General features: G+C 37.1%; 1 protein-coding gene across 1 annotated transcript; it reads left to right on the forward strand.

The window, feature by feature from the left end:
• Positions 1-8,068: 8,068 nt before the first annotated feature.
• On the forward strand, positions 8,069-9,009 carry LOC123634803 (olfactory receptor 10R2-like). Its single transcript, XM_045546520.1, is given in 2 exon segments — positions 8,069-8,429; positions 8,432-9,009. Coding segments are annotated over 2 exon segments (939 nt in total).
• The last annotated feature ends 709 nt before the right edge of the window (positions 9,010-9,718 follow it).

Raw genomic sequence — 9,718 nt, forward strand, 5'->3', positions numbered from 1 at the left:
TTTTATGAAGTATTTCCTGATTTCCATTCTTCAAAACACCATAGAAATTTAAGCCTCCCTTATGCTTCTTACTGAGCTCTGACTTATTGAGGTGATTATGTCCATATCTTATTTTCTCTACCAAACAATCAGCAGTGGGAAAGGCAGCACTTCATCATACGCATATAGTGAATCCTCCCAATGTCATCTGTACCCAAGACACAGTAGGCAACATTCAGTAGATGACTAACAAATGCCTCATAACCTATTTGAATAATGACTGCTCTACCTAGCTAAGTAGTATATATGAAAGTATAGCAATATTTATATCCCCCAAACCTTAAAAATTTAAAATAACAACGTTTATTTTGCTCATAAATCTCCAAATTGGGGAGGGCTTATAAGAATGGCTTATCCCTGGCCAGGCGCGGTGGCTCATGCCTGTAATCCTAGCACTCTGGGAGGGCAAGGCCGGCAGATTCTTTGAGCTCAGGAGTTCGAGACCAGCCTGAGCAAGAGCGAGACCCCGTCTCTACTAAAAATAGAAAGAAATTATATGGACAGCTAAAAATATATATAGAAAAATTAGGCAGGCATGTTGGCACGTGCCTGTAGTCCCAGCTACTCAAGAGGCTGAGGCAGGAGGATTGCTTGAGCCCAGGAGTTTGAGGTTGCTGTGAGCTAGGCTGACGCCACAGCACTCTAGTCTGGGCAACAGAGTGAGACTCTGTCTCAAAAAAAAAAAAAAAAGAATGGCTTATCCCTGCTCCACACAATGTCAGCTGGATTGCTTGACTAGGCTTGAAGGACCCAATTCCAAGATGGCTTGCTCATGTGGTTGATGAGATGGTGCTGGCTTATGGCTAGCAGCTGGGTTAAGACTAGCTTGTGAGTGTGAATTCCTCTCCATGGAGCCCTTTTCATGGACTTCCGTGGACTTTCTCACAGCATGGTTCAAAAGTAAATGTTCCAATATACAGAAAGTGGAATCTGCTAGCCTTTTAAGGTGAAGGACCAATAGGTTGTCAGCTCCTGACACCCAAAATACAATGATGAGATAGGCATAGGATAACTGCAATAGAAAATTCCATTTGCAAAAGGAGGGTATGAGGCACATAGGAGTCCACAGCAATTTTGAAATTCAGCTCGGCACATGTCAGTAACTTGATAAGGGCCCAATTCTATTTCCAAGAAATAATTCTCCTTGGTTCCTGGCTCTAAACTGTGAGACCTTTTCCTCAACTTCTGATCATCTTTCCTTATCCGTAAGACATAACCACTATTTGCTGATAAGTCATTTTCTAAGTCTGATATCTCCATGTGAGAAAGTTGAAGGTCCAAATGTCTCTTTATTTTTGTTGTCTCTGTACCCACAACTTGATAGGATACCTTTAGAAATGTTGTGGGTTTCTTACGTTTCAATTTATAAATTAATTCCATTGGACAAAAGTCACACTCATATTTTTTTCTTTATTATGTGTCTTTATTTATTTATTTATTATATGTCTTTATTATGTGTGTTTTTTATTATGTGTCATACAGCAGCTTATGAAGCTGCTGTATGACAACTCCCTTATAAAGACCTGTTGTTTACCTTAGAGGATTTACTTCCTTAGAATACTTAGAACCCTTAAATATTTCTGAGTTCTAACAAAGGTTCTCACAGCTACATTTTTAAGATGTTTATTCTGAGGCCATAGTTTCTTTTTTTTTTGTCTTTTTTTTTAAATTTCATCTTATTATAGGGGTACAAAAGTTCAGGTTATATATATTGCCTATGCCCCCTTATCCCCCCGAGTCGGAGCTTCAAGAGTGTCCATTCCCCAGACAGTGCACATTTCACTCATCATGTAGGTATACACCCATCCCCTCCCCCCACCCCTATCCCCCCGAGTCAGAACTTCAAGCGTGTCCATTCCCCAGACAGTGCGCATGAGATATCACTTAACTCCAGTGAGAATGGCCTTTATCAAAAAGTCCCAAAACAATACATGTTGGCATGGATGCGGAGAGACAGGAACACTCATACACTGCTGGTGGGACTGCAAACTAGTGCAACCCCTGTGGAAAGCAATACAGAGATACCTTAAACAGATTCAAGTAGACCTACCATTCGATCCAGCAATCCCATTATTGGGCATCTACCCGAAAGAACAAAAGTCATTTTATAAAAAAGACACCTGTACCCGAATGTTTATAGCAGCACAATTCACAATTGCAAAGATGTGGAAACAATCCAAATGCCCATCAATTCATAAGTGGATTAGTAAAATGTGGCAATAGTTTCTTGACAGCAACTTGAATTCAGTTTTTTCCCTGAAGCCATTTCTTACCTTGAAAGTCTTTGTTGGGAGAGATTGTGGATAAGAAATAATTTTATTTCCAAACTTGTCAAGTTCTGAATTTTTTATGTTTTCTCTAAATTCTTCTAGAAAAATGTAAGTATCTTCTTTCATTTGTCTCTCTCTTCTCATATTTTGTCATTGGTGGAAGACCTCTGAATTTACTAAATATTTTTTCTATTTTTCAGGCTATGGGACCTGACCATGCTGCCAACTTCCCAATAAGGGATAATAAGTATCTCCGTTTTACCTAACTCATATAACATTTTCTTTTCTGTCCTTCAAACCCGTACCAGCAATGGCCTCATGGTCCTTCTACCTTTCAGCAATAGCCTCCTTAAACCCTTTCAGATTCTTCATATCACCAATTCCAAAATAAATGCCAAATGTTTTACATTTTTATTATAATAGCACCTCGCTTTTGGACACCAAATTCTATTCTCCTTATTTATTGCTGAATAAGAAACTACCCAGAACTTTAGTTGCTTAAATTAACAATAAGTAGTTATTTTGCACAAGAACCTGCAATTTTGGCAGGGCTCAATGGGGACAACTTGTATCTGCTTTATGTGGGGTCAGCTTGGATGGTTCAACTGGAGCTGAAAAATTCACTTTCAAGATTGCTCACTTATGTTCCAGGTTTGTTGATGTTAGCTATTCACAGTTTGCTCAGCTGGGGCCATTGGCCAGTAGCTTTGGTTTCTTACCACGTGGCTTCTTCAAAGGTTGCTTGGGATTCCTCAAGATATGGTGCAAATGTAGATATTCTAAGGGACAGAAAGCAGCAGCTGCTAGACTTTAGAGACCAGGGTTTATAAATGAATACAGCATCACTTTTAATATAATCTATTGGTCAAAGCAGTAGTCATCTAGCCTAACTAGATTCAAGGGGAAAGGGAATATATACTATCTCTCTAGGTGAGAAGTACAAAAACATGTGTGGCTATCTTTAATTTGTACACATAGAAGGAAGAATCTGTGGACGAATCTCCTCAGCAAAGTATTTCCTGAAGATCTAGCCATTGTCCCAATCTCCGATATAATTGAAGGATGAAGAAGCCACCCAAAGTTCCTTAGTTAGTAACTTGGTTTTTTCCCATCCCTGAAGCATCTCTGACAAGAGCAGCTCACATGAGCCCCTGAGAGAGGCAACCATGAGTGTCCAGCATTTGTCATTTGCAGCCCAAGTGTCTGAACTCATTGTCAGAAAGAATCAATATACAACCCGAAATGGGGAGAAAGCCGATGGGCTCCACTAAAACTCATACCAAGGCACTGTCACATTTTCCCCTATAACTCAAACTTTCTTTATTTATTGAACAAATATTTGCCCAACTCACATTATATTTCAGAACAAACCAGTTTCCCATGTATCTGAAAGACTTAGGTTGCCTCTGGCATTCTAATAGTCTGTTCTCTATTTTTCATATCTTTCTTCTTCTATCCTAGCGTTCAGAAGTAGGAATGTGTAATGGTTTAAAAAAGAATATTTTTCTCCAACTTGAGAATGAAAATCTAGAGGCATTAGGTAGGGAAATTCAAAGGAGATGGTTTCATTGATACCTATTCTAACAAATGGTGCTCAGAAAAGGTCCATATCTCTAATGAGTCCCCAGAGAATTTCTAAGGGGAAGTCAACTAATCGCCATGGTGTGTTGGAAGGGGCCTTTTCTTTGGCCAATGAGTTCTTATAGTGCATCACTATGGTTCTGCTTGCTAATTACACAAATTATGGACAAATATTGGGCACAACGTGGTAATTAGGTCCCTATGGAGGTGAGGATTTCAGTTAACCAAGCCACTGAGTTTGTGATTAATGTAAAAAGGAACAATCATTGGTGATACTCATTGAAGCCGTACCTAAACTACTCATGGAGAAAAGAACAGGTGATATTTTCTCTGAGGAATAATGCAGTTTTCTTATTCAGGCCTAAGGAGTTCCTGGAAGATGAAGAGGAACCCTGGGACATAATGACAGGGAGGGCAATGTTGGTAAATTTCCCTAAAAACTTTCACAGACATATCCAGGAAGTCTCTGAGAAGGAATAAACCACATGCTACAGGGCACCAGAACTCTGATCTGAAGAAATGTAAAATTTTATTTCTAATTTAGATACTTTGATTTCCTTATTGAGAATAACAGTGACAGTTGAGTCATTTATTTGTATGTCAAATTTAAAAATTGTTGAGTTTTCCCATGAGCTGGTGATCTGTTTACCCTAGTTATCAGTAAAGGAAAATAGTAATTGTGATCAAATGACAGAAAGAGCACTGATACGCTAAGACAGGAACAGTAAACTTTCCCTAAACATATTAAAGAAAGTTCAATAATTGGTCACTTTAAAAATTTGAAGAATGAATAGTCTACAGATGAAGGAGAAAGGATATTAAAGGCTGAGAGCTTGCTTTCTCTCTCTCAGCTCCATTTTGTAGTGAAGTCCTGAAACACAAAAGCATATATAGGAAACTAAATATTTCATTGTAATTCCTGTGTGATGAAGCTTTAGAGAATGAGGCTGTAAATGTAGGTGGGGACAGAGAATCAGCTGTCTTATCATCCAGCTTAAGGAAATCCATCTTTGCCCTACAGGTGACAAAGAGTTATTGAGCAGGATAGTGTGAAAAGCCAATTCACTGTTTCCACTTGTTAAGAAGGTAGTTTAGTTATCCTATTTTTTCTTCTTTTCTTTTTTCCCTCTTTCTCATTTTCCAAATCTTTTCTCTCAAACTGTAATACCTTCCTTTCCAAGCTCAAGACACTATCTCCTATTTACCAATGATTTTATGTTCCATCCCAGACTGGGTTAAATAAAGCAAAAAGCTTCCATAGTGAATTTTATTTTCAAATTTTAGTTTCCACACAGGTTTCAAGGATGAGTTTGAAAGAACAGATGGCTGATAAAGTTGGAGGTTATGAAGTAGCTATTGAGTAATGTGGCCTGTCTTTTATTTTGGGATCTTGAACTCTCTTTGCTTACTTACATAATCATTGCTAATACTGGGGATTATTCTATAAAAGAGAAAATACTCAAATAAAGGATACCAGGAAAATGGAAGACTATAGATTATGTCTCAGGAAAAATACTAGTGGGGACTTTATTTTGGTCAAATTCATGATGTGTGCTCCTTATAAAGTTTAGATATAAGGCAATTCAAAGATACATAGACATAGAAGTTATGCTCTAGGTCCTAGTCCCATCCCAAAATTTTATTAAATCTCTATTTAAGCACAAGAGTAAATAATAACAGCAATTTAGCTACTTGAAAAAAATTGCAAACCCCTCAAAAAGTGTTTTTAAACTTAAAATTAAAAAGTTTAGCTAGTGAGATGATGGAGGAGATCATTTGATAATCCAAAATAAAAATAAGAAAGTAGAAATTTTTAATGGATCTTTTGGTCTGCTTTCAGAGAATGATGTCAGAGAGATAATTTATCCCAAAATGTTAAAGAAGAATGTGAATATTACATGCTAGATTAATATTAATGTAACAAGTTTGGGAAATCCCTGGAATCAAATGCTATGTACCTGGTAGTTTTGAAATGATTTAGAGGATAAACTGACATCATTGCTCATTGATTTTTTCAAGTTTTCAAAAACTTGGTCTATATTGGACACTATTGTATGAGCTAGAGATGCAGTTTCTGGAATCTGGTAAGTTATAATTTATAGAGTCAAAGAGAAACTTATAATTCTTGTGCCAAAGTGAGTACGGTTTTAGTGACTAATGAGAAAACCTAGAGAAAGTGGTATAGCACAATTAGTAAGCTGTAGGAAGGATTCCATGAGTACAGTTATGCTAACTGAAAATTTAAAAGAAGAAAAACAACAACAAACATAAAACATGAACTATTTCCATATTTAAGAGGTAGTATGAAAAATGACAGTGTTTTTCAAAATTTCTCAGTGTTAAAGTGCATGTGAAGGACTATATAATAGCAATTATGAGTGAAAAGGTAGATTCGGGAAAAGTATGAAAGACCTAGAATATTTCATAGATAATTGAAGATCAGCTGGCTTGGTAATATGATAGGATTTTTCCTATAGAAAAACAACACTGCTGCTTTTGTGGAGGATGGCTCAGAGTGGGAAGACAGAATCCAAGAAATTTCTTGCAGAAAAAAAGGTATGGATCCTAGAAGTATTTCAGAACAAAAATATATTGAATGTAGAGGATTATAAAAATTCGAGGTTTAAGCATGTCTTAGAAATTTGCAGCTTGGATGACTAATATTATTTTTGAAACTATTTATTGAGGTATGGCTAGATAAAGGAACATATCTGGGCAAGAGGTAGGAGAGGCTAAGAATGTTTTCATTAAAATATATATAATTTATTACCAACAATGATAACTGTGTCAGATTCCTTAGGGAAAATGTCTGAGCCTTCTTATTCAGAAATTCAGAGACATGTCCCCAAACCAGCAGTCTGCTGGCCTCCAAGTCATGTATATCAAGGGTAAGACACATAACAAAATGGGTAACCAGTGAATGCTGAAGCAAAACTAAGTTATTCTAACCATATGTTTTCTGTAAGGAGAAATCAGTTCTAGCATCCTTTAAGAGTTTGTAGAGAAATCATAAAGCTAGTTCTAAGGCAGTAGCAGTAGTTGAAAACCAAATTAGTCTTAATGAATGACTGCATGAAAATGGGTATATAATTAGTTGTGAAAGGGAACTATGTTCTTTAAGAGCATGCAACTGTAAGATGAATAGATGCTTCCCTAGATGGGGAGCATATTCAAAGGAGGTCTGTGTGTCTAGTAAAATCTTCAGACATTGGTGCTATTGCTTTGATATACTAACCAGCAATCAGGACAAAAGCATGCCCACTTAAAATCATAATTAATGTAGATAAAGGCTTTTTTGAGAGTTAGATTACAGTAGTCCACCCTTATCTACAGGGAATACGTTCCAAGACCCTCAATGGATGCCTGAAACTGTGGATAATACTGAACCCTAAGTATGTTTTTCTAGGGTTTCTATATTTTTTCTATATGTACATACCTATGATAAAGTTTAATTTGTAAATCAGAGACAGTAAGAGATTAACAACAATAACTAATAATAGTGGAGAACAATTACAACACTATGCCAGCATCACTATTCTTGTGCTTTGGAGCCATCATCATGTAAAATAAGGATTACTTGGACACAAGCAGTTTGATACCGCGACAGTCAATCTGATAGTGTAGATGGCTAATGGGTGGGTAGTATATGTAGCATGTATACAATGGACAGAGGGATGATTCATGTTCTGGACAGAACAAAGTGGGATAGCATGAAATTTGATCATGATACACAGAAGGGCACACAATTTAAAACTTATAAATTATTTTTTTCTGAAATTTTCTATTTAATATTTTTGGACTGAAGTTGATGCCATATATTTGAAACCACAGAAAGCAAAATAGTAGATGATAGGGAATTACTATACTGAAAAATTAAGTGGAGACTACACAAGGCTCCAAAGAGGAGGTCTGAAGGATAGGCTTTATTTGAGCTAATGAGTGTACATCTTATGTGAAATTTGTTCCCAGATTTGACCATTGGCAGAAAAATAGCAGTTTGGGGATATATCATTTTAGAATAATTTCCAGTTAATTTATTATTCTTTTTTATCTCCCATGCCTGTTTCTCATTCAAAGACTGGCATAGCTACTTTATGAGGATAAGTCTCCCTGACTTCTCAATCCCAAAGGTCTCTGGAGCTGATCATATTGGCTTTATTCTGTGGTAACAAAGCTTCATGGCTAATTCCTCCTTTGTCACTGAATTCCTACTTCTAGGTTTCTCCAGCCTTGGGGAATTGCAGCTTGTCCTCTTTGTGGTCTTTCTCTGCCTCTATCTTACCATCTTGAGTGGAAACATCACCATCATCTCAGTCATCTGCTTGGATAGCAGCCTCCACACACCCATATACTTCTTTCTAGGTGTCCTTTCTATTTCTGAGATTTTCTACACACTTGTTATCCTTCCCAAAATGCTCATCAACCTGCTGTCTGTACTCAGGACACTCTCCTTTGTGAGTTGTGCCACCCAAACGTTTTTCTTCCTTGGTTTTGCTATCACCAATTGCCTGCTTCTGGGAGTGATGGGTTATGATTACTATGTGCCATCCATCAGCCCTTACACTACTCCATTCTCATGAGCTGGAGGATATGTGGACAACTGGCAGCAACCTGTATTGTTAGTGGCTTTCTAATATCTCTGGTGGGAACAACTTTGGTCTTTAGCCTCCCTTTCTGTGGCTCCAACAAGGTCAATCACTACTTCTGTGATATTTCACCAGTCATCCGTCTTGCCTGTGCTGAAAGTTACATCAATGAACTGGTCATCTTCATCTGTGGGGTCCTCGTGCTTATTGTGCCCTTGATCTTCATCTGCTTCTCTTATGGCTTCATTGTCCACACCATCCTGAAGATCCCATTAGCTGAAGGCAAACAAAAAGCCTTCTCCACCTATGCTTCTCATCTCATTGTGGTCATTGTCCATTATGGCTGTGCTTCCTCTGTCTACCTGAGACCATCAGCCAAATATACATCAGGCAAAGACAGGCTGGTGACAGTGACCTATACCATCGTCACCCCATTGTTGAACCCCATGGTATACAGCCTCAGGAACAAAGATGTACAACTCGCCATTCGGAAAATATTTGGGAAGACTGGGTTTTTGCTTAAGATTTTATAATCAGAACACTTTTATTAATTTTTTAAATTATTTGTATAAATTTAGGGGGTATGCATGTAGTTTTGTTACATGAATATATTGCATAGTGGTGAAGTCTGGGCTTTTAGTGTAACCATCACCTGAATAGTGTACATTTTGTCCATTAAGTAATTTTTCATCCCTCACCCCCTTTCCACCTTCCTGTACTTCTTAATCTCCAATGTCTATTATTCTACACTCTGTGTCCATGTGCACATATTTAGCTCCCACTTATAAATGAGAACTTGTGGTATTTGACTTTCTATAATCAGAACACTTTTCAACAGTACATACATATTTGGGCCAATTATGTCACTAATTTTGTAAGTTGTCAAAATATCTAGTCTATTTATCTGTCTGTGTGGCCTTGGATGAGTTATTTGACATTTTAGGCCATCATTTTCTCCTATGGAAAGTAAGGATAAGAATATTTTATTCTCAGAGTTGTAAAGATTAAGGAAGATAACAAAGTACCTGGAAATAAAGGATAACTCTCCTCCTCTTTCTCTTCTACCTCTAAATTTATAGTTCTCAAAAAGTCTTAATAACCATCATCTCTTGCCCTGTATTTACTTTGTATGTCCAAAATCCCTGAATATACTTCATGTGTTTGCCTCCCTTTTCCAAGATGTAATGTAACTGAACTGTATTCTCTCCTATCAATTATTTTTATTTATTTATTTATTTACTT

This window comes from Lemur catta, chromosome 3 (assembly GCF_020740605.2).
Source record: "Lemur catta isolate mLemCat1 chromosome 3, mLemCat1.pri, whole genome shotgun sequence".
NCBI classification, from domain to species: domain Eukaryota; kingdom Metazoa; phylum Chordata; class Mammalia; order Primates; family Lemuridae; genus Lemur; species Lemur catta.